General features: G+C 40.2%; 1 protein-coding gene across 1 annotated transcript; it reads left to right on the forward strand.

Moving 5' to 3' along the window:
• The first annotated feature begins 697 nt into the window (after positions 1–697).
• fshr (follicle stimulating hormone receptor) lies at positions 698–20,714 on the forward strand. The gene is made up of 10 exons (XM_073828987.1): positions 698–873; positions 5,208–5,279; positions 8,130–8,204; positions 8,363–8,434; positions 8,724–8,795; positions 10,413–10,493; positions 10,675–10,743; positions 10,833–10,907; positions 11,096–11,281; positions 19,592–20,714. Exons 1-10 carry the CDS (start codon positions 698–700, stop codon positions 20,712–20,714), a joined length of 2,001 nt encoding a protein of 666 aa, XP_073685088.1.
• The last annotated feature ends 5,840 nt before the right edge of the window (positions 20,715–26,554 follow it).

A 26,554-nucleotide genomic window follows, 5' to 3' on the forward strand; every position in this document is an offset into this window, starting at 1 on the left:
ACCTGAATGTGTCCACTAATATTTTACAAGAGCTGTGACATTGTAACTTCACTAAAAATTGCTGAGAGTGAGCGCTAGTGTATCTGTTTGGTGTCAGTGTCTGAACACGTAGTACACTACTATCAAACTTACACATGTCAGACTCAAACAAAGTTTTTAAGACTAAACAGCTCAGGTCATTCCCTGAGTAAGACCAGCACTTACAAGCCAACTAGTGTCAAACTAAAGACACACATGACGACTTCAGAAAGGGAATTTGTACACAAGCACAATTGTGAAAAGGAAAACACATTTACCAAGTAGTTCACACTGTATGTAGTTTTTCTGGGACTTTCAGAGCTCAGTATAGATGGGGAGGATCGCATTCACTTTTTGAAGAAAGGATGAGGATTTGGAGGGGAGGAATGAACAAAACATTTGTTTGTTATCAGAGGACCTCTCTCCCAAGGTCTCCCTTGGCTGTAGAGCTTCTGACCAGAACGCCTCTTAGAAAGAGATCAGCCTCCTTGCGGCTTCACTAGGACAGACCACTACAAGCAGAAAACACAGCGCAAACAGACTCCTAACGAAGACTAACCTGAGCGGTCCAGCCCAGCCCTCACCTGAACATTGACAGAGCCCTGGAGCTGCTTCAGGACACTACATTAAAGGCCTCAGGTCACAAACACTGTAAAAACCCTTCCAACTGAAAGTGAAGATGATTAAGAGGATGGTCTTGTTGATGATGCTGTGCTTTAGTTTCGGCTGGTTTATGTCACACACAGAAGGCATGTCTCGTTTCTGCTCATTCAATGGTTCAAGTCGCTATTTGTTCTGCCGGGGAAACAAGGTCGATGAGATGCCAAGAGGTATACCGGAAAATACTACATTTGTGTGAGTATAAATACACACACATTAACTTTGCTATCTAAATGGGGACATTGCATAAACTTCTATTGTTTTTATTTACAGATAGTTATAGATTTTAGCTAATCCTAACCTAAATAAACCTACTCCTTACAGATAACTTTCGGCATTTTTACAAAAAACTTTGTTTACCTTATTTTTATACCAGTTTTACAAATGAGGATGTTTTGGAGATTTTGTCCGGTTTAGTTAAAATTTCATCAAAAAAGTACACACACACACACACATGTTGGGTTTACATGTTTTATGGGGACATTCCATAGGCGTAATGGTTTTTATACTGTACAAACCATATTTTCTATCGCCCTACACCTACCCTACACCTAAACCTAGCCCTCACAGGAGATTGTGCACACTTTTACTTCATCAAAAAAACTCATTGTGCATGATTTATAAGCCTGTTTCCTCATGGGGACATTTGGTCCCCACAACGTGATGAATACCAGTACACACACACACACACACACACACACACACACACACGCATATCTAGTTCAAGAATTAGAATCACATTAGAAACATCACTTAAAATATTTCGATGCTGCCTAGCTGTTGTGGATGTTGTAGCTACAGTATGTGTACTACCAGTCAAAAGTTTTTGAACAGTAAGATTTATTAATGTTTTTTTTTTTTTTTTTTTTTTAAAGTCTCCTCTGCTCACCAACCCTGCATCTAAAATGCAGCAAAACGTGAAATTTTGAAATATTTATACTATTTAGAGTAACTGTTTTCTATTTGAATATATTTTAAAATGTAATTTATTGCTGGGATCAAAGCTAATTTTTCAGCATCATTATTCTAGTGATATATATATATATATATATATAGAGAGAGAGAGAGAGAGAGAGAGAGAGAGAGAGAGAGAGAGAGAGAGAGAGAGAGAGAGAGAGAGAGAGAATTTATAGAAATTAATACTTTTATTTAGCAAGGATGCTTTAAATTGATCAAAAGTTGGGATAAAGACATTTATAATATTACAAAATAATTCTATTTCAGATAAATGCTGTTGTTCTGAACTTTCAATTCATCAAGAAACCTGACAAAATCCTACTCACCTGTTTTCAAAATAATAATAATTATTGTTTTATAAGTAGCTAATCAGCATATTAGAATGATTTCTGAAGGTCATGTGACACTGAAGACTGGAGTAATGATGCTAAAAATTCAGCTTTGAAATAGCTTTTTGTAAATAGTATAAATATTTCAACATTTGACTGTTTTTGCTGTACTCTGGATCAAATAAATGCAGGTTTGGTGAGCAGAAGAGACTTCTTTAAAAAAAACATAAGTCTGTGTTGTTATTATGAAGTAAAAAAATATTTTAAAAAAATTGTTTTCATTAATCGAAATTAAGCTGAAATAAAATCAAATAAATATTAGATGGAAATAGAAATGTTAGAAATTAGAAATACAAATAGAAATGTTGCTTTGGCAACTAACCAAAGTAAAACAAGAGCTAAAATTACTAAAATTACTAAACTACTAAAACTGTAATAAAATAAATAAAGCTAAATCAAATAAATAAAATTATAAAACCACAGAAACATAAAATCTTAAAATAACAGCTAATTCGAAATAATAATAAACACTATAATGTAAGTCAAATACATGGCAAAATACAAGCAGAAAATGAAGGTGCATAAATCAGTGAATTTTCATGAAAAATCTATGATTTGTAATACAAAACAACCTAAACTATATTATATTCTTTAATCATATTTTTAATGAAATTGATTATAGTGATTTATGTGCCACTTTTCCTACATTTATTTTCAATAAAATGAATTTGAATGAAACCTGTATAATAATGAAAGCAAACAACATTCAAAAAGCTTGACAGTCTAATTAAAAGACTGAGATTCTCAAAGACATTGTTATTGTTCCAGAGCTTGTTATTGTGGTTTCGAGAGAATGTAATTGACAAGAAATACATGTTTCTTTTGTGAGACCCAGAATATTTTTTGTAATCTCAAGGCTATCGTCCCTCAACTTCTCAAGCCTGACACGGGGGAGTGTGTTTTTTTCATATCATGTTTTTCATGTATTGCATGAAGTCATTTGTTATTTCAGCCAGTCAAAGAAAGTGAAGTAAACATGAAGATGAAATAAAACCATCTTTGACTCCTCAAGCAGGTGAATCGTAGATTCAATTTCTGTTTTGAACCGACCGCCAGTCAGTTTGGATAAGGTTTCCCAGCTCAATCTATCTGAAGATGCCCAGCTGGATCACACATTTCAACCTGACAGGGGCCTTTGTGCTCTGAGAGGTTCATTACTTTAGGCTTCTTTACTTTTCCATTTTAGAAAAAGCATCAAGAGCTTTTCAGCTTGTGTGTCCCAGCGTGTCAGACTTTCTACTCGGCACTGCAAGAACGAACAGTCCTGATAGGAAACGTTCATGCTGCAGATGTTTTCTGTCTTTATAACTGTAAATATTAAGGCTGCACCACTAACAACATCAAAAATAAAAATAAAGCTCGCTTTCAAACACTTCCTCCATCAGCCATTTAGATAACCCTACCCAAAACTCTTTACAAATAAGTAAAAATAACAAGGATATAGTGATTTTTCTAATCTTTAATATCTGTATTTTTTTGTTCCAGCATGATTTACTTTACCGCAAGCTTTACACGGATTTTTGTCCAGAGTGCTTTGTGTAATTGTGCTGTCTGCGTTTTTGAGGGATTACAGGAATGAATATCCACAGGGAGAACACACAGACACTAATGACAGCGTGCTATAAGAATTACACCAAAAATCTTGACAGTAAATAGATTATTTGCAGTCTGTAAATAGGCTACTGGTAATTGTGTTTCCATTTCTCATAACATTTCGCATCTTGAATGACCTAGTTTCTGCTATGACTCATTCTGCTCATACTAACTTTCATGAGAACCTATTAGATTCCTGAAGTGGAAGACTGGTGTAAGCTCACAAATATACTTGGAAAGAGTTTTTTAGAACGCGCACACACACACAGAGACAGAAGTACTCTAAATTTAAACCAGCCTGATCTCATGAGAAAATGACACTTGTATGTTTGAGAGGATGGATTTTTGAAATAAGATTTGTACGGAAACATAAGATTTTTACAAATCTGGATTCATTAGCCAACATGTGAAACACGATTGTTTTGAGGGACTCATATGCAACCATTACAGAAGATTAAAACGCTCACTGATGCTCCAGAAGGAAAAATGATGCATTAAGAGCTGGGGGTGTAAACTTTTGAACATAATGAAGATTTTGGGGTTTTTTTGCATTAAGTACTGCTCCTCAGAAGCTACAGAAGTTACTTATATGTTTCCCAGAAGACAAACTAAGTTAAATTTGCCCTGATCTTCAAATTTCAAAATTTTCACCCCCAGCATTTAATGCATTGCTTTCTTTCTTCTGGAGCATCAGTGAGCGTTTGAACCTTCTGTAATAGTTGCATATGAGTCCCTCAGTTGTCCTCAGTGTGAATAGATGGATCTCAAAATCATACAGTCATTGTTGGAAAATGGTTCAAATACACAAAAATGCTGAAAAACCTAAGAATTTGTGGGACCTAAAGGATTTTTCTGAAGAACAGCGGACAAACAAAGAATCCATGAACTATGACTAAAAAAACACACCTACAGCTGTGGATCATTCAGGAAACAGCACAGTATTAAGAATCAAGTGTATGTAAATGTTTGAACAGGGTCATTTTTATAAATTCAACTTTTTTTTTCTTTTGTGGACTATGTGTAAACGTCTTTATGTGAAATATCTTATTCAGGTCAGTAATAAAGACTAAATAACATGCATTTTCTATGATCCCGCTTATTTTGGTAAAAAAAAAAACAATTAACATTTTGTAGATTCTGCAAGGTGTAAACTTTTGACCTCAACTGTACATTATTTTAATAAAGTAACTGAAATAGTTACACTACTTATTACATTTTAATTAGGGTAACTTGTAATCTGTAACCTATTACATTTCCAAAGTAACCTTCCCAACACTGCGGACTACTCATTTAAAATTTAATAGGAGAATTTGTAGCATACTTGTCTTCATTCAAGTAAAGATTGGTTGTGTGCTTATTACCATAGAAAACAGCTGCCAAGAGGTCTGCCCAAAAGTGATTGGTGATCTGGTGAAAGCAAATAAATAAATAAATAAACCAAAATAGCTGAAATAGCCATGCCAGCTTTTATAGGATTGCTCATAATACCACATTCACCTCTGAATAAACTGTGCTATTTATAATTGTAACACACTGATGGTAATGAATTGTTGGATGGTGAATCACATCTTTCTCTCTCATTTTGAGCAGGGAGATCAAACTGACTCAGATCAGCGTGTTACACCGAGCAGCCCTGTCGGAACTACATGAGCTGAAGAGAATGTGAGTGCAAAGAGTGAAGGACACCATGATGTTTACTATTAAACCATGGAAGTGTATATTCAGCAAGAATCCACATTGAGATTAGAAAGCGTTTAATTAAACATTTAAAACCCAGAATTACTACTGAATGCTTACAACTCTTGTTTTGGCTTAGTTTTGACTTAATGCAAAACCGCATATAAACACATGATATTTAGTCTTGATTGAATATGTTTAGACTTTGATATGGAACATGATGTTTAACAGTGACCCAAACACTAGAGATATGTATCACAGTATTAAAATACTGCGAAAACCTAAGAGAGAAATTAACAAGTGTTTTTTCTCTCGTTTAAAGATAAAATAAAATTTTTTAATCTCAAAATGTATTTCATTTCTTAAATCAGTATTTGTATAGTGATTTGATTTCCCCAAATGCACTTAAAGAAATAGTTCATTATTGATGAATAAACAAAAACCAGGTCAGTAAATTCAATGCGTTTCTGTGAATAGTAACCCGCCAAAAAATACTATTTAAATATGGATCTACGTTCTGCGTGTCTCTGTGTGAATGAATGGCACAGACGCGAAATTTTGTTTATGACACACAAGCGCATGAGTCACACTTGCAGTGTTTTTAGGCTGCAGCCTCAATATGAGAAAATGGACACATAAACATAATCTCTAGAGTCACTTCATAAGAATTTTACCATTTCTTGTAAAAAAAAAAAAAAAAAAACTATCGTCATATCATATACAAACAGAAATCTTCACAGCAACCCATCAAAATAAAAGTTAGGTTTAACTTGAAGAAAGTGTGACAGAAATATATTACTTAATGTAATGATAGTACTATTACTAATAATACTATTATTATTAAAATGATTATTTTTAGGTAATATTTACCGGAATAGTTATTTACAAGGATTTATTTACCAGAAAAATGTAAATACATGAAACAGTATTTCTAAAAAAAAATAATAATAATAATAATAATAATAATAATAATAATAATATATAATAAATATAAAATAAATGAATAACAATAAATAGTTTTTCTAATAAAATCTATTAATTGGAGATTCTTTCGATTATTAAAATGTAATGAAAACATTAAAATACAATCCAAAACATTAAATGGAAAAGACAGAATTTGGTAATAATAAAACGTATTTCATTGGGCCTTAAAACTGTAAGTTTTGTTAAACTTTTAATAAATTGCTGTTAAATTGTGTATGTTTCATGATTTCAATTAATTAGACACTTTTTGATTAATATTTCTTAATTTAACTATTAAAACTGAGTCTAGAAAACTTAAAATGGGGAAAAAACAGAATCCAGAAAAATTAAAACTGTAAAAAACTATTGTCATATCATTTACAATCAGAAACTTTAAGGTCTTCAGAGCAATCCGTCAAAATAAAAGTTAGGTTTAACTTGAAGAAACTGTGACAGAAATATATTACTTAATGTAATGATAGCACTATTACTAATATTAAAATTATTATTAAAAATATTTTTAGGTAATATTTACCAGAATAGTTATTTACAAACATTTATTTACCAGAAAAATGTAAATACATAAAACTGTATTTTTTAAATAATAATAATAATAATAACAATAAAATAAATGAATAATAATAATAAAAATTATAAAACCTATTAATTGCTTACCTATTAATATGCTTTTGATTATTAAAATGTAAATTTAAACAGAAATATACTACTTAATGTAATGATAGTACTATTACTAATAATAAAATGATTATTAAAAAAAGTTTAAGTAATATTTACCAGAATAGTTATTTACAAGGATTTATTTACCAGAAAAATGTAAATACATAAAACAGTATTTCTAAAAAAAAAAAAATAATAATAATAAAATAAATGAATAATAATAAATATATATTTTTTAATAAAATCTATTAATTAGATATGCTTTTGATTATTAAAATGTAATTGTGACAAATATACTTAATGTAATGATAGTACTATTACTAATAATAAAATGATTATAAAAAAAATGTTTTTAAGTAATAAAAGGTTATTTACAAAAATGTATTTACCAGAAAATTGTAAATACATAAAACAGTATTTCTAAAAATAATAATAATAATAATAATAATAATAATAATAATAATAATGAATAAAAATAATATATTTTTTTTTAAAATAAAATATATTAATTAGATTATAAAAATTCAATGAAACCATTAAAATAAAAAAATTATTTCATAGGGCCTTAAAACAGTTTGTTTTGTTAAACTTTTAATAAAGTGCTGTTAAATTGTTTATGTTTCATGATTTCAATTAATTAGACAAATTTTTTGATTAATATTAATAACCATTAAAGTCTAGATAGTCTAGAAAACTTAAAAGGGGGGGGGGGGGTGTCCAGAAACATTAAAACGGTAAAAACAGGATTTGGATAAAAATTTGATTTCACAAGGCCCCAATTACTTCACTTGTTCACCAATGGATCCTCTGCAGTGAAATGGTGCTGATTCAGATAAGACAACTTTTCCTATGGAGAAGCAATATTATGGATAGAGGACTTGTATTTTAGCTGAAAGCAATGATTTGAAGTTCAAAATGCCTTAATAGTGGATTTGTTTCATGCCACTGTCTGCTTCACATCTGTCATGTGTGGTATGGATTACCTGTGAATTGTTGTAATGTTTTTATCAGCTGTTTGGTATCTCATTCTGACGGCACCCATTTACTGCAAAAGATCCATTGGTGAGCAAGTGATGTAATGCAAAATGTTTTCAATCCTGTTCTGATGAAGAAACAAGCTCATCTACATCTTGGATGACTTGAGAGTGAATACATTTTCAGCAAATTTTCATATATGATTATTGTCCTCCTCAGAGTGGTGTCCGAAAACGGTGTTCTTGAGCGAATTGAAGCCTTCGCATTCTCCAACCTGACAGAGCTACAGGAAATGTATGTTGCTGCACAACGCGTGAAAAATAACATCCAGATTCATGTCAAAACATTTTCATATAGCGGTTAAAAATTGTAGTTACAATTGGAATCAGATATTGTATTAAATATTATGTAAGACAATACAACTTTTTATCTTTCTATCATCTATCTGACAGAACTATTACAAAATCAAAAAACCTTGTGATGCACAAAGATGCCTTCTGGAGACTCCCAAAGCTACGGTATCTGTGAGTTCTTTTCTGTCTTCATTACTCTTGTCTAGTAAATTCTGAATCATCTCGGTCTCATGCTGCGGTTTAGCAATTTAAAGGGAGTATATTCCCACAAGAGTTTCAGTCTGTCATTGAATTATGTTAAAAGTCCTGAAAGACCTCAATAAAAGCAGAATGACCTAAATGCAGGTCAATATCCATTTCAAATGTTTCTCACAGGCTGGAGATACAAAGACAAAATACAAACATCTCCCTGATGTATTAGATTCATTAATCTTGTCTGTATGCGTGTGTGCTTCTTTAGGACTATATCAAACACTGGTCTTAAAGTCCTGCCTGATTTCTCCAAGATCAACTCTGCTCTTGATTTTCTATTGTAAGTCCCTACTCATGCTGACACTGTCTTAATCTATATTTTTACTTGGTTCGGATGGATTCCAATTGAAAAAACATACAGTTTGTAAATATATTGGTGTGAAAAAGTGTTGGCCCCCTTCCTGATTTTTTATTTTTTTTTTGCATGTTTGTCACACTTTAATGTTTCAGATCATCAAACAAATTTAAATATTAATCAAAGATAACACAAGCAAACACAACATGCAGTTTTTAAATGAAGGGTTTTTTTATATAAAGGGGAAAAAAATCCAAACCCACATGGCCCTGTGTGAAAAAGTGTTTGTGTGACGTAAGTGAAGTAGACCAAAAGATCCTCAAAAGCTACACATCATGCTGAGATCCAAAGAAATTCAGGAACAAATGAGAAAGAAAGTAATTGAGATCTGGAAAAGGTTATAAAGCCATTTCTAAAGCTTTGGGACTCCAGCGAACCACAGTGAGAGCCATTATCCACAAATAGTGAAAACATGGAACAGTGGTGAACCTTCCCAGGAGTGGCCGGCCGACCAAAATTACCCCAAGAGCACAGCGACGACTCATCCAAGAGGTCACAAAAGGCCCCACAACAACATCTAAAGAACTGCAGGCCTATCTTGCCTCAGTTAAGGTCAGTGTTCATGACTCCACCATAAGAAAGAGACTGAGCAAAAATGGCCTGCATGGCAGAGTTCCAAGACAAAAACCGCTGCTGAGCAAAAAGAACATAAAGGCTCATCTCAGTTTTTCCAGAAAACATCTTGATGATCCACAAGACTTTTGGGAAAATACTCTGTGGACTGACGAGACAAAAGTTGAACTTTTTGGAAGGTGTGTGTCCCATAACATCTGGCGTAAAGGTAACAAAGCATTTCGGAAAAAGAACATCATACCAACAGTAAAATATGATGGTGGTAGAGTGATGGTCTGGGGCTGTTTTGCTGCTTCTGGACCTGGAAGACTTGCTGTGATAAATGTAACCATGAATTCTGCATCCTGAAGGACAATGTTCGGCCATCTGTTCGTGACCTCAAGCTGAAGCGAACTTGGGTTCTGCAGCAGGACAATGATCCAAAACACACCAGCAAATCCACCTCTGAATGGCTGAAGAAAAACGATATGAAGACTTTGGAGTGGCCTAGTCAAAGTCCTGACCTGAATCCTATAGAGATGCTGTGGCATGACCTTAAAAAGGCGGTTCATGCTCGAAAACCCTCCAATTACAACATTTCTGCCAAGATGAGTGGGCCAAAATTCCTGCACAGTGCTGTAACAGACTTATTGCAAGTTATCGTAAATTGCAGTTGTTCCTGCTAAGGGTGGCCCAACAAGTTATTAAGTTTAGGGGGCAAACACTTTTTCACACAGGGCCATGTGGGTTTGGATTTTGTCTTCCATTCATAATAAAAAACTTCATTCAAAAACTGCATGTTGTGTTTACTTGTATTATCTTTGATTAATATTTAAATTTGTTTGATGATCTGAAACATTAAAGTGTGACAAACGTGCAAAAAAATAAAAAATCAGGAAGGAGGCCAACACTTTTTCACACCACTATATTTACAGAGAATTTATCAGCTGATCTATGTTAAATCTATGCTATATCAAACCTACGTTACAGTGATCTACAAGATAACATGCACATAGAAAGGATTCCTAGCAACGCTTTCCTTGGATTGACCAGTGCCACCATAACTGAACTGTAAGTGTGCAACTACACAAAATCAGCATATTAGAATGATTTCTGAAGGATCATGTGACACTAAAGACTAAAATAATGGCTGCTGAAAATTCATTGTAAAACATATTAAAAGTTATTTCATGACTTTTTAAAACAAACTTTTGAAAACTTTCGGAGTCTATAACTCAATGTACTCTTGCAGGAGATTAACAAAGAATGGAATCCGTGCGATAGACAGCTATGCATTCAATGGTACCAAAATTGAAAAACTGTGAGTTCAGTTACATCCTTTATATATATATTCATAAATTAGCATCTCACATAAAAACTCTAATCTTTCATCTAATCCCTTTCTCCCAGCTTTCTCATGGGAAACCAGCAGCTGAGTCATATCCACACATTCGCCTTTATAGGAGCTGAAGGCCCCATCGTTCTGTAAGCATGAACAGCTCTGACTTTCAACAACAATACAACTCACCAGCTGGAGCACCACACACCCACTCTAGTCTCTCACAGCAATGCCCGTTTCACTCACACTAACCTCTGTTACCTGGTTTAGTTCAACAACAAGCTAAGTACACTCCGTCCTGCGTTGGACACTGAAATGGCTGCTGTCATTGCAGGGACATCTCACGTACCGCTATCCACGCGCTGCCAGAAAGCATGCTGAGGACTCTTAAGCTTCTGACGGCCATCTCTGTCTACTCGCTAAGAAAGCTTCCCAGCCTGGAGCTGTTCACTGAGCTCACGCAAGCCAACCTGACCTACCCCAGCCACTGCTGTGCCTTCAAAAACTTCAAGAAGCACAAGTCAGTTACACAATTTATGACAAATGTCATAATTTACTCATCCTTATCCTATTCCAAACTGAATATTTAGTGAGAAATTTGATACGATAAACATTTTGATCTAAATGAGCAGCTGTTCCATCTGTTAAAGGGATAGTTCACCCAAAAATGAAAATTCTGACATTAATTATTCATTCTCATGTCATTCCAAACCCGTAAGACCTTTGTTCATCTTCAGAACATAATTTAAGATATTTTTGATGAAATCTGAGAGCTGTCTGACCCTGCATAGACAACAACACAACTGACACGTTCAAGGTCCAGAAAGGTAGTAAGAACATTGATAAAATAGTCCATGTGACATCAGTGGTTCAACCGTAATGTTATGAAGCTCTGAGAATATTTTTTGTGCGCAAAGAGAACAAAAAATTTAAATTTTATTTAATAATTTCTTAAATTCTGTGTCAGTCTGTGATGTGTGTTTGTGGTACTGATTCAGACTAATTTATATAAACACTAAATAGACTATTTTAACAGTGTCCTTGCTACATTTCTCGGCCTTGAACATGGTAGTTCCGTTGCTGTCTATAGACATCTATATTTGCAGGGTATGAAAGCTCTCAGATTTATTAAAAAATATATTAATATGTAGTAATTAAGTAATGACAGAATTTTCATTTTTGGGTGAACTGTCCCTTTAGGACACAAATATATGGCTTTATGGAGAAAGCTTCTAATTTTTTTCTGTCACACTCCAAATAAAGCTGGTTAACCAATAAGATTAGCACTTTTAGTCAGATGCCCTGAGCCACTGCTGTTACATAAAACTAAGATTTGGTGAAACTCACAAACTAAGTATTTTCCTAAGCAACTTTGAAACTGGAACCAGCTCTCTAGTCTCTGCACTCCTGTATTTGATAATGGAAAAATCTGAACAGCACTCTGCGTATCATACTAATTTCTGCTTTTATTAAGTGCCACCTACTGTCAAGGAGCGAATTTGCAGTTTCATTCATCCAGTCTCATGTTTTTATGCTTTTAAAAATTGGTGTAAAACATTCCAATTCAATCTCATGGCAATTCGTAAATATTTAACCTTTTGACAAATAGACAAGATAGATAAGGTAGATAATTCATACGAATTTGTTCAATCTACATACATTTTCATATGATCTGCTTTTGCACCACTTAGGGTTGGGGTGTACCTTCTAGTTTGTTTTTCTAAAAATCGTACATTTCCATACAAATCCTATTGTACAATTTCATACAAAATTGCAACCTTATAAAGTAGTAACGCTCTGAATTTTCAAAAATTATAAGAGACCAAAGGTTTGTACTGGATTGCTTTTATGATGGTTTTTTTTGGCATTTTAAAGGGAACCTTCGGTATTAAGACTGGATTTATATAATGTAAATAATGTAAATATGTAGTAGAACACCAAATGAAAGATTTACATTATTTAAAAAAAAAAACATAATTTTACTGCAACACAACTCGAAAAAAGCAACTATGATGCTACATTGTGTGCCTTTTGGTTGTAATTTTCATTTGAAGGGCAATAAGAGAAACTATGTAAATCTTCACTGCCTTTCTAGCGATAAGAAGAGGAGAAAACAATGGGAAAATGTCTGTGGATGAATAAAACTTCCTAAAGACCCACGTCTTTGTTCTCTCCACTTCAGCCTTGATACCTTTGAGGCTTTTAGTAGACCCCAGCTACTGAAAGAGCTTACAAATGGCAAAGACAAAATATGGTAGATGCCATCCTGGCAAGATGTTAAAATGCCAACCCTTGTCATGACACCACAGCCACTGAAGGAGTTTCTCAGTGCGGATTTCACTCAATATCCAGGGGCGTTTAGACTTCTTGTGGGAAAAAAAATCGATGGTACGACATTTGCACAGTTGTGTTGTGGTAAAAAAATAACAACAGGTTGCACCAGTAGCTCAGAGTGCAACTATTGTACATCATCGAAATAATGGTGCCCCCCATAGTCCAAAATATTTATAAAACGATGTGGAAAAAATAACATACACCTCTCATGTGTTTTCTATTACATATTTCAGTAAGAGACAACATTTAAGTTATATTAAGCCATATAAGTCTTAAAGGGATAGTTCACCCAAAAATGAAAATTTGATGTTTTTCTGCTTACCCCCAATGCATCCAAGATGTAGGTTACTTTGTTTCCTCAGAAAAACACAAACGAAGATTTTTAACGAAAACCGGTGCAGTCTGCCAGCCTTATCATGGTAGTGGATGGGCACCAGACCTTTAAAAGTAAACAAAAACATGCACAGACAAATCCAAATTACACCCTATGGCTCGTGATGATACATTGATGTCCTAAGACACGAAACGATCGGTTTTTGTGAGAAACTGAACAGTATTTATATCATTTTTTACCTTTGATACACAGCCACGTCCATCTGTCATGTGCATCAGTCACGTCACATTAGCACGCGCTCTAGCGTAGAATACGCAAACGTCGTAAGGGGAAATCAGTGAAAGTCCCGGATGAGTTTGCGCAAACTAACGTAATCTTTTAGCTTTAAATCGGTTTAAACAATCAGGATACGCGCAAGTAATTACCATTTTGAATAGCCGCTATACACACAATCTCTGTGCACTGTGTAAACAATTAGTGTCGTATACATGCGACAGATCGCTTCCGGCGTTTGCGTATTCTACGCTAGAGCGCCTGCTCATTTGACGTGACTGATGCCAAACTCGTGCACATGACAGATGGACGTGGTTGTGTATCAAAGGTAAAAAATGATATAAATACTGTTCAGTTTCTCACAAAAACCGATCGTTTCGTGTCTTAGGACATCAATGTATCATCACGAGCCGCGGGGTGTAATTTGGATTTGTCTGTGCATGTTTTTGTTTACTTTTAAAGGTCTGGTGCCCATCCAGGTCAATGATAAGGCTGGCAGACTGCACCGGTTTTCGTTAAAAATCTTCGTTTGTGTTTTTATGAGGTGTGGCCGGGCGGGGAACAGCACGACAAGACAAGACTTTTAGTTGAGCCCCGGAGGGTGAGTTTATTGAACAGACTTAAGTGAAACGGTGAAGTGGCAGGTGAATGTGCGTCGGTGCTCCGTGAGAGGTGAAGTCCTTGTCGTGCAGAATTCCCCAGGAAGGTGCAAGCAAACGGGTAGGTGCTTGAAGGTGAGTTCGCGGTGGTGGCGGTGTCCAGAAGTGACGGTGGCCAATCGTTCACGGCGAATCTGTAGGGGGAAATGAGAGCAGAGAGCAGGTAAGCTTCAACCTCATCGGAGATAGTTTCTCAGTGATCTGTGGTGAGCAACCGGCTTTTGTAGGGGCGGCGTCCGTGAACGATTGGTCCGTGGTGATGAGGTCCAGGTGTTTGGCGTGAGTTGCCAGGGCGACGCTGATTGTGCCTCGGGACTCCCGCCACACTCCCCCCCCCAAGCGACGTCCTGGTCCTGGTGGCAGAAACAAAAGGGGAGACAGGGGGTGGGAGGGGAATGACCCCTGACAGACCTGCATACGCTGCCCAAGACCGAGAGAGTCCGTCAGCGTTGGAGTTGCTGGATCCGGCCCGGTGGCGCACATCGAAGTGGAAGTCCTGGAGCGAGAGGAACCACCTCGTGACCCGGGCGTTAGTGTCTTTGGCCCGGGCCATCCACTGTAGCGGTGCATGATCTGTAAACAGTGTAAAATGTCGACCTAATAAATAGTACCTCAGCTCCAGGACTGCCCACTTGATGGCGAGAGCTTCTTTCTCTACCGCGGCGTAGTTGCGCTCGGCCTTGGACAGCTTCCGGCTGATGTACACAATCGGATGCTCCTCTCCCTCCTGGACCTGGGAGAGCACGGCCCCCAATCCCGTGTCGGAGGCATCCGTTTGGAGCAGGAAGGGACAGTTGAAGTCTGGGGCACGCAGGACGGGCTCGGTGGTCAGGGCCTCCTTGATGCGCCGGAAGGCCTCCTCGGTTTCCCCAGACCAACGGATCCGCTCTGGCTGTCCCTTCCTGGTCAGGTCTGTCAGAGGGGCGGCTATAGAGGAAAAGCCGGGGATAAAGCACCGATAATAACCCGCCAACCCCAAGAAGGCACGTACCTGCGACTTGGTGGATGGCTTAGGGGCATCCATAATGGCTTTGACCTTGTCCTCCTGAGGCCGGATGAGTCCTCTTCCCACTTTGAAGCCGAGGTACCTGCCTTCGTTCATGGCTAGGTGGCATTTGCGGGGGTTGGCGGTTAGTCCAGCCCGGCGAAGCTCCAACAGCACCCTGCGCAGCCGCTCCAGGTGGTCTTCCCACGCCTCCGAGTGGATGACCACGTCGTCGAGGTACGCTGCGGCATAGGCCTGATGGGGACGGAGGATTACATCCATTAGTCGTTGAAAGGTGGCGGGGGCCCCATGCAGGCCAAAGGGGAGAACCCGGTACTGCCAGTGCCCCGAGGGCGTCGAGAAGGCCGTTTTGGGCTTGGCGTCGGCCGAGAGGGGGACTTGCCAGTAGCCTTTGGTGAGGTCGAGTGTTGTGATGTACCGAGCCCTCCCCAACCGTTCCAGGAGCTCATCCACTCGGGGCATGGGGTAGCTGTCAAAGTCGGAGATGTCGTTTAGGCGTCGGTAGTCATTACAGAACCTCAGGGTGCCGTCGGGCTTCGGGACCAGGACAATCGGGCTGGACCACGGGCTCCGTGATGGTTCTATTACCCCCAGCTTGAGCATCTTTTGGACTTCCGCCTCTATAGCCTGCCGGCGGGCCTCTGGGACTCGGTAGGGCCGTTGCCGGACGAGGACGCCCGGAGGGGTGCAGATGTCGTGGCTTAGGACATTAGTCTGGCCGGGGCTGTCGGAGAAGACGTCCAGGAACTGACCGACCAGGTGCCGCAGCTCCGTCTTCTGTGTGGCTGACAGGTTGGGATTGACATCTACAACCGCGGGATCTTGGGAGGCGAGGGCGGCGAGCTGGTCCCGGTCCCCGATCCACTTCTTCAACAGGTTAACGTGATATAATTGGTTTACTCTTCTTCGGCCGGGTTGTCTTACCCGGTAGTTAACTGGGCCCACTCGCTCCTCAACCGTGTAGGGCCCCTGCCACTGGGCCAAGAACTTGCAGGCTGCGTTGGGGACCAGGACCATCACCCTATCTCCAGGTTGGAACTCCCGCGGTTGGGCCGCCCGGTTGTAGAGACGTTGCTGGGCCTGTTGGGATTTCACCAGGTGTTCCCGGACTAACGGCATGACCCGGTCGATCTTCTCCCGCATGTCTCGGACGTGCTCGACGACGGTCCGGTAGACTGCCGGCTGCTGCTCCCAGGCTTCTCGGGCTACGTCGAGGAGGCCACGGGGTTGCCGGCCGAAGAGGAGTTCGAAGGGAGTGAACCCTGTGGAGGCCTGTGGTACCTCCCGGATGCCGAACAGCACATAAGGCAAGAGCAGATCCCAGTCCTTTTTGTCTTCGGCGGCCACCCGTCGCAACATCTGTTTTAAGGTTTGGTTGAACCTCTCGACGAGCCCGTCGGTCTGGGGGTGGTAGACCGAGGTCCTCACTTGCTTTACCTTCAGCAGCCGGCAGAGGTCAGCCATTAGCCGGGACATAAAGGGGGTTCCCTGGTCGGTCAGTATCTCCGACGGTAGACCCACCCGGCTGGAGAGCAGGAATAGCTCGCGAGCGATGGCTTTGGCGGTGGCTTGGCGGAGGGGGACTGCTTCTGGGTACCGGGTGGCGTAGTCCACGATAACGAGGATGTGCTCGTGTCCCCGGCCAGACCTCGGCAACGGCCCCACGATGTCCATCCCGATTCGCTCAAAGGGCACCCCGATGATGGGTAATGGAATCAGCGGGCTGGGGGGAGGTTTTCTGGGTGACGTGCGCTGGCACGTAGGGCAGGCCTGGCAAAACCTCCTGACCTCGGCCTCCAGGCCGGGCCAGTGGAATCGATCCCGAATCCGTTGCGTCGTGTTTTGGGCTCCCAGGTGACCAGCCATGGGGTGCGAATGTGCCAACTCTAGGACCAGCTCCGTCTTGGTCTTTGGGACGACCAGCAGGTGTTTGACCTCCCCCCGTCGCTCCGCGACGCAGTATAGCAGACCGTTCTGGACGACGAAATATGGGAGAGGGTGAGGTGCCGGGAGGACTTCCTTTCCCTCCAGGATGCGGACCTGTCGCCAACAGTGCTTCAGCCGGTCGTCCTCCTTCTGGGCGCGGCCAAAGTCTCCCCCGCCCGTAACCTGCCGGAAGACATCATGGAAGAGGTTAGTATTACGGGAGGGGGACTCACCATCTCTCCCACTGTCGGTTGTCAACAGGTTGGTATGGCCTCGAGATCCCCGCGACGGCGGCCGATGCTGGTGGTGCCGAGGACGAGGGGACCGGGCAGCTTCGGCGAGGGCAGCCTCCAACCCCGGCCAGTCGCGCCCCAACAGCAATGGGACCGGCAGGTCGCTTACGACTCCGACTTCCAGGGTCCAGGCTTTTCCATCCCTACGAAAGGTAAGTAGACTTGTAGGTACCTGACGGGTGTCACCGTGGACACACGTGATAGGCATCGTTGACTTGGGGGCTGGCCGGGGTTCTAGGGGTCCGGGCCTGGCGAGGGAGACTGAACTTCCGGAGTCGAGGAGGGCCCGATACCGTCGTCCTCGAATCATGACGAAGGTCGTGGGGGCTCCTGGTGGCGTTTCCCGGTGCACCACGCAGCCGGTCATCCAGGCTTTGGGGGTCGGTGATGGTGGATCGGTGGGCATTGGCTCGTCGCGGGGACTGGGCGGTCTGTATACTGCGCGGGGGTGCGCCTCTGGCGTGCGTCGCTCCTGGTTCACCCTCCGGGGGAAAGGCGGCGCTCGCTCCCCGGCCTCCCGGTGGAAGGCTGCGTCCGCCAGCTCCACGGCGTCAACCAGCTCGGCTAGAGTTCTTGGACCCTTCATCCCGGCCGCCTGCTTCATTGAACGCGGTAGCGCTCTCAGCACCCGGTCGACTACTACTTTCTCGACTACCTGGGCCGGAGATGGCGAGTTCTCTAGTAACCAATGCTCTGCTAACCGCATCAGATCGGCTATTTGAGCGCGAATTGGCAACCGTGCTTTAAACTCCCAGTCATGAAAACGCTGTGCAGCCGCAACGGCTGAAAGCCCCAAACGCCCTAAAATTTCTCTCTTTAATTCACTATAGTTATTTTGTGCTGCTGCTGGCAATGAAAAATACGCCCGTTGGGCCTCACCAGAAAGCAGCGGTGCCAATATCTCCGCCCAAATTCCTCTCGCCCAACCCTCTGTGCGAGCGACAGACTCAAACATTTTGAGGTAAGCCTCAATATCATCATCTGCGGTCAGTTTAGGTAGTAGTCGAGCGGCGGCGGCGCGGGGGTCCGGCAGCGGGACGGTGTGAGCAGCCGGGGCACGTAGTTCTGCCAAATATCCTTGAATCTGTCCATGTTGCTCCGTCAACAGTTCAAAGCATTGCTGCTGGCGGACGCTAACCTCGGTGAGTTGTTTGACCAGTTCTTCCATGATCTCGGGGAGCGGCGCGCCCTGAAAAAAACAGAACCGGAAGTGAATGGGGGCAAGATGGCGGTGTAAACAAACAGTGAGTCTTGCTCGTCGGTGTTCTCAGGCCCGGAAACTTGCCCGCATTCTCCACCACCTTGTGGCCGGGCGGGGAACAGCACGACAAGACAAGACTTTTAGTTGAGCCCCGGAGGGTGAGTTTATTGAACAGACTTAAGTGAAACGGTGAAGTGGCAGGTGAATGTGCGTCGGTGCTCCGTGAGAGGTGAAGTCCTTGTCGTGCAGAATTCCCCAGGAAGGTGCAAGCAAACGGGTAGGTGCTTGAAGGTGAGTTCGCGGTGGTGGCGGTGTCCAGAAGTGACGGTGGCCAATCGTTCACGGCGAATCTGTAGGGGGAAATGAGAGCAGAGAGCAGGTAAGCTTCAACCTCATCGGAGATAGTTTCTCAGTGATCTGTGGTGAGCAACCGGCTTTTGTAGGGGCGGCGTCCGTGAACGATTGGTCCGTGGTGATGAGGTCCAGGTGTTTGGCGTGAGTTGCCAGGGCGACGCTGATTGTGCCTCGGGACTCCCGCCACAGAGGAAACAAAGTAACCTACATCTTGGATGCATTGGGGGTAAGCAGATAAACATCAAATTTTCATTTTTGGGTGAACTATCCCTTTAATACCCAGAATTCCCTTTAGAGAACTGGTCACCATTGACTTTTACTGTTTGGAAAGGAGCAGCTTGAACATTCCACTAAACATGTCCTCTATGGTTCCACAGAAGAAAAAGAAAAAAAAGAGGTTTAAAACAACATGAGGACATGTGCATTCATATATTATTTCTGTTCACACAGGTCTGTGAAGAATCAAATGTGTAACGATTCTGGTGCCCTCCTCCTGGAGCCGCAATTTTTTGAAGACCACTGTAAGGATGTGATAGAAGTGACCTGCTACCCCACACCAGATGCGTTCAACCCCTGTGAGGACATCATGGGTTTTACATTCCTCCGAGTTCTGATCTGGTTCATCAGCATACTGGCCATTGTGGGCAACTGCACTGTCCTCCTGGTGCTTCTTACGAGCCGCTACAAACTGACTGTTCCCAGGTTTTTAATGTGCCACCTGGCTTTTGCAGACCTTTGCATGGGCCTTTACCTGTTGATCATCGCTGGCAAGGACATTCAGACACAGTCCCACTACTACAACTATGGCATCGACTGGCAGACGGGAGCTGGGTGCCATGCGGCAGGCTTCCTTACTGTGTTTTCCAGCGAGCTGTCTGTTTATACTCTCACTGCCATTACCCTGGAGCGCTGGCACACCATCACTTACGCCATGCAGCGGGAACGCCAGTTGCGCCTGCGCCATGCCTGCGTAATAATGGTGGCTGGGTGGCTTTTCGCCCTGGTGATTGCTCTGATGCCCATTTGGGGAGTGAGCAGCTACAGGAAGACCAGCATCTGCCTGCCAATGGATGTAGAAACAGTGATTTCACAAGGTTACGTGGTCCTGTTGCTCATACTCAACGTAGCTGCTTTTCTAACCGTATGTGTTTGTTATATGCGCATCTACCTGACCGTTCGCAATCCCGCCTTCGTTCCTGCCAATGCGGACATGCGTATAGCAAAGCGCATGGCTGTGCTCATCTTCACTGACTTCCTGTGCATGGCTCCCATCTCGTTTTTTGCCATCTCCGCAGCCTTGAAACTACCGCTGATCACCGTCTCTCACGCCAAGGTCTTGCTGGTGCTTTTTTACCCTATAAATTCCTGCTCGAACCCATTTCTCTACGCCTTCTTCACCCAAACCTTCAAGAGGGACTTTTTCATTCTGACTAGCCACTTCGGCTGCTTTAAAACACGTGCGCACGTTTACCGCACAGAGATTTCTTCAGGGCAAAACGGAGCCATGGTGCCTTCACCAAAGACTAGTGATGAAACACTGTATTCCCTGAGTCACATCGCCCAAGTGCACTGACCACTAACTCAGTCCACCAAAATATGCAACCAGGTCTCATGACGAAAACGTACCTGTGGGAACGTTTTCACGAGACGTGAAATACGTAGCAATAAGTACATATCACTGCAGTTTCCAACAGAAATGTCTACTGAGTGGCGCTAAAAGAATGTTCGTTTGTTTTCCCCGGATGAACGTACATATGGTACTTGTCACCGCAGTTCTGAGTTGAAATCTCCATTGAGTGGCGCTATAATGCTCCGTGACGTTTTAAAATAACATACCATCTGCACTACACCTAAACCCACCCCATAGTATAAACAAAAGCGAATGTGATGTAAAAACGCAAATGCAAGCATGCCGTTTTACGATCTCTCGTTTTTCTGTCCTTTTATCGCGAGTCATTTTTTTCATGGGATTCGTACCTAAGGATTCCACATCCTAAGTCCAATTCCATGCTGACCGAGCTAAGAAAGCTTGTTACATCCAGGAAAGCGAAACATATGGAGCTGTGTACGAAAAGGATTACAAGTGCTCGCTGTTTTACCACCTCTAGTGGACATTTTTGTTGGAAACTGCAGTGATACATACTTATTGGGACGTATTTCGCATCTTGCAAAAATGTTCCTACAGGTACGTTTTCGTCATGGGATCAGGTAGAAAATATGCTGCTTGGATGCTGAAATGTTAATAAATAAGGAAAGACTTGGAATCTGGATATGAAATTCTGGAAGGTTTCGACGACATGAAATAGGGTAAAGACATCTCATTTTGACTGTGTACTTACATTGCTTGACCTCTCTGGTCAAATGATTCAGAATGTCTTTAGAAGTACATACTCCATTCACAAGATGCTGCTTGATTGAACTTTGACATACCTTGTATGCATTAGTGTACAAAAATTGAGATTAGGTGATATCTTTAGTATGAATCATGTCTGATTACATCTTTAAACCATTATGCAGCATTACATATTGTCAAATTAATTAATACTTCTGAAGTGTTTTAGTGGAAAGGTTGTCAAATTTAATTATGCATCCAATTTAATTATGCATCCAATTTATTTATTTATTTTTTCTGCAGAAAAGATGATGCTTTGATTGTTTTTATCTCATACAGTGAAAGTCACTGGGGTCCACTGTTGTTTTGGATCACACTGACTTTCATTATTTAATCGGACTAACTTTTGTGACCCTGGACCACAAAACCAGTCTTAAAGGGTTAGTTCACCCAAAAATGAAAATTAGACAATAATTTACTCACCCTTCAGGCATCCTAGATGTATATTACTTCCTTCTTTCAGACGAATCCAATCAGAGTTATTTTAAAATTATCCTGGCATTTCCAAGCTTTAGAATTGCATGGGCAGGTGTTTCTCTTCATCAGTCCAAAACAAGTCTAATAAAACACATCCATTCATAATAAAAAAGCGCATCACACAGCTCTGGGTGGTGAATATAGGCCTCCTGTAGCGAATCATTTATAAGAAAAATATCCATATTTAAAATGTAATAATCACTTTAATCAAACTTGCCCCAACTGGTCGTAAATGGAAGCAGTTCCGGGCGGATGATGTAGGACGTCAGCGGTGCGCATGAAGTGAGGAACGCACCACGAAGAGATCAAAACGAAACAACGGTCACAAATTAGATGTGCAAAACAAGGATTTGTAAAGAAAAATGTTGGAGGATTTCAATATAAGCCAAGACGAGACTGGTTTTATTGCTAAAGTAAGGAAACTTTTCTTCCTTTGCTCCTGTAAACAAATGTCGGTTTGTGCGAGACTCACATCCTTTGTCATCCGCCCAGAAGGGCTTCCGTGTACGCAAACTAGATTAAAGTTATTATTACATTTTAAATATGGATATTTTTCTCACAAAAATGCATCAATTCCCTACAGGAGGCCTTTATTCACACTCCAGAGCCATGCGAGACATTTTTTATTATGGATGGATGCACTTTATTTGACTTGTTTTGGACTGATGAAAAGAAACACCCACCCAAGCAATTCTAAAGCTTGGAAAGCTTGCATTCGTCTGAAAAAAGGAAGTTATAAACACCTAGGATGCCTGGAGGGTGAGTAAATTGTGGACTAATTTGAATTTTTGGGTGAACTAGCCCATTAAGTAGCAATATATTTGTATCAATATCCAAAAATAAATTTTTGTATGGATCAAAATTAAGGATAAAGATAATCAAAGTAAATATCATGTTCCATTAAGATATTTTGTAAATTTCCTACCATAAATATATCAAAAATTATTTTTTTAATTGGCACTATGCAATACTAAGAACTTTATTTAGACAACTAAATACTCTTTTGCACTCTCAGATTCCAGATTTTTTAATGGTTTTATCTCTGCTAAATTCATACATCAATGGAAAGCTTATTTATTCAGCTTTCAGATGATGTATAAATCTCAATTTAAAAAAAAAAACTGACCCTTATTGCTGGTTTTGTGGTCCAGGGTCACATTTGGATAAATTATGACACATTTATTTTTTTGAAACTGTCCCTTTAAGGCTTGCTAAAACTAGTGGCAAAGTTCACCATCCCAAAAAAAAAATATATATATATAATGATAATAATAAAATTAAAACAATTGTAAACCACGATGAGTGTGTTTTGTATAATTATTCATTTTTAATAACCAAAAATAAAATAATTACACTATATAAAAACCTCCAGTTTCATTCAGATAGTTTTGTTTTCTGTATCATTTAAGTTCCCATGAGTTCTAAAACTAAAAAGACATTTATAGCCCTTGCCATCACCCCTTCTTATCACAAATATTTCAGTCCTTTGGCACTGGAAGGATTTGTTCAAGGTCACTATAACCTCGCAGGCCAACCGCAGTATGAGAGAGGATGTCTGAGCTCTGAGAGACTGAGAGTTTTAAGTTGAATGGACTCATGGTATATCTAATAAATCCTTCACTGGACATCCACAACAAAGTACAGCAGATTCTGCATCTGCTTTACATGAACTGAGGCACAATATAAAATACAAGTTAGGAGTGAGTTTCTCTCTGTCCAAGTCTTGCCTCTGTTCTTATCTTTGCACCTGCAATAATGTTTAAGCTCTGAGACAGAGAGCTGTTGTTCTGCTTTTTTTTTTTGGCAGCAATGTTTGCCTCAGTGTTGCAGTGGAGTGATGGGAGTGTGTGGCAGTTACAGCAGCTGTGAAATACAGCACCCTGAATTCAAACCTCAAATGGGCTGAGGAAGTCCACAAAAAAAAAGAGGAATCTGTTATGAAGATACGGCTCATGTATCAAGGCCAGGGGTTCAATGCCGCAAGTCAAGGAAACAGTGGACAGCGAGAAAGCCACACACAGAGAAGGCAGAGAGCAGTTTTGCAAACTTTAAATCATTCTTTAAATCAGTTTTTTTATGTCTGTGGCCCACTTCACATTTTAATTCTTTCATCCACAGTGAGAACCAAGATGATTATATTAATGTACCACTATGAATTAATCAGTACAATAAGAACATAATTCAAAAGTTTTCTGTGAATATCAACAGTCTATTGCTACAGCTAACCACTGGATGGCGCAGTAACCCAAGCATAAAGTAAGTCATGAAAAAATACTGTATATTTGCATATTACTTTTACTACAGAATGCATTGTATGTATACTGTGCACGGTATGCAAAGGTTCTGTATGCATAGATTACCCAAGATGACCAAAACTTGTGGAAGAACATCCCACAAGGCAATGTGCTTGACATGACCTTCCTGTTACAGTGTGATGAATGATCCTGAAAGAATATCAGCTGTGATTATCACCTCTTTCTTCCCTCATCGTTTGACTGGACTAACAAATGTTGACATTGCTAAACAAACTGGATCAAAAATGCAAGCCGTTTTCATTTTTTAGATTTAACTGGATGGAATTTGATATTAGAACTAAATATCCAACTTAACAAGGTAATCTGACAACAGTGTTGCACAGAACAGTTTGAAACGTTATCCTAGACTTACTTTCACTTACCGTTTTTCCAAAAATAGTAGTCAGCATGCAGTGTGTATTTCCGCAGTGTTCATTAAGCTAGGATTCCATATGGAACATAGCCTAAAGTCTTGTTCACACCAAGGACGATAACTATGCAATTTGAATAATCATTCTAATTCTATGAGAATAGGGAAGTCCACAACACGGCTAGAACGATAACCATACTATGGAGAGGAATGGCATCATTAGAATTACTTTCAAAACGATTTAAACATTGACAGCGAATCAGAATCCACAATGTCATAAGAGCTAGAGCATAACGATGTATATCTAAACCCAAAAAACGTGTGGAAGCTGCTATATCATATGGAGAAGGTCTTAGTAAGCAGGAAAGGGGCAATATTTTGACAAACTAAAGTTAATAGGTGACAAATATACGTACGAGGAGTATCAATCAAGATATTAGCCTAATCCTACCTGACCGGAAATTATAAATACAGACACGGATGTTGTGAAGATTCCTGCCCTGGAAATCCTGGTTCAGTTTGGCCAACCACAAACGCCTTTTGTTCCTCAGACAGTTTTTTGCACTTTTCTCCTTAATTAACTAGTCTATAGTACTCCAAATGTTTTTTTTCTCGGTCCAGCCGATTAGTACAGCCCCAAACATGACAATAATTTACAATTTTCAGCAGCAATAATAAGTAAAATATGCGAGTTTTGTTCAGTTCAATGGCACTGTTTACATTCAGTGCTGGCAATGTGGCCGATAGACAATGTGTTGTGAAAACTATGGGATTATTTTTGTGCCAATAAGACTGAACGTAACTTTATAAAACTGAACGTAACTTTCCAAGAAACGATCAAAAATATGCCACTGCAAAAGAAGAAAAACACAATGAAAATGAAAAAATGAACTCAGTCGCACGAATTTAACATGCTCTTCAAATATGCTTCATTCTTTGTTAATGGATTCTGAATGCGTTCCCACAGCTTTCGCTTACGCTTCGCAAATTTTCGTTTGCCGTTTTGGCACAAACCTTAACAGCGATCTACTCTGATTGGCTGATGAGCTTTTGATGGACAGTTGCTCTCTGACCTGGAAGCACAGACTGTGACGTCAGTGGCGCGCATATTGGAAAGTTGTTGCGGTGTGCAATACGTCGTGCTTTGTTTATATTAAGTATTAAAGTATGGCGAGTTTTTAATGCCTTTTCAGAAGAAGATGAAGGCGCCTAGCCTAAAGTTGATTTATTCTTCATAACAAATTTTTAGAAGAAGTTAAAAATTAAGGAATTAGCCTGTATTCAATAGATGGGGCAGTACGTTTTTTTTTACTTGTGTTAGACTGCCGATCGAAATAAAATAATACTTGATCATCTTTAAAAATGAGAGAATCACTGACATAGTTTAGGCTATTGACTGTATAAAAAAGAAACTATTTAAATTTGCAGCATAAACTTATGAATTGAAAAAGCCAAGAAATAAATTACAACAATAGGGATTTTTCCTATCAAGAAAAACGTTTGATAAAATTACAAAATTAATGCTGAATGATATATGACAGGGAACACTAGCTGCACTTGGTGTCAGTGACAAATATTAAATATTTAAAAAAATCTTTGTGAAAACTAATGGCAATGACTGGTTCTTGGATTCTAAGATTAGTATCTTTAGACACAGTCTGACACTTTTTTTTGCCATGAACAGACCCAGACCTACTGGGCACGATCCGTCGTCAAGACCAAATTCCATTCATGACAGTCCTGTAGCGTGTCGGCTTTAGTTTCACAAATTTATCATGTTTAGACGCTAATCAGTCATTTTAACTGAAAGATGAAGGCGGTGATATTAATGTTGTCCACTAGATAGAGCCACATGATAAGGAATCTAGGCCTAATATTTT

Source organism: Garra rufa, chromosome 22 (genome assembly GCF_049309525.1).
Source record: "Garra rufa chromosome 22, GarRuf1.0, whole genome shotgun sequence".
Taxonomy (NCBI): domain Eukaryota; kingdom Metazoa; phylum Chordata; class Actinopteri; order Cypriniformes; family Cyprinidae; genus Garra; species Garra rufa.

What these genes read in the sequence shown, in the direction of transcription:
- fshr (XM_073828987.1), top strand. Translation starts at nt 698, where the DNA reads ATGATTAAGAGGATGGTCTTGTTGATGATGCTGTGCTTTAGTTTCGGC. An exon ending in CTACATGAGCTGAAGAGAAT is followed by an intron (nt 5,280 to 8,129) that starts GTGAGTGCAAAG and finishes TGTCCTCCTCAG; the next exon opens with AGTGGTGTCCGAAAACGGTG. An exon ending in GCTGAAGGCCCCATCGTTCT is followed by an intron (nt 10,908 to 11,095) that starts GTAAGCATGAAC and finishes CTGTCATTGCAG; the next exon opens with GGACATCTCACGTACCGCTA.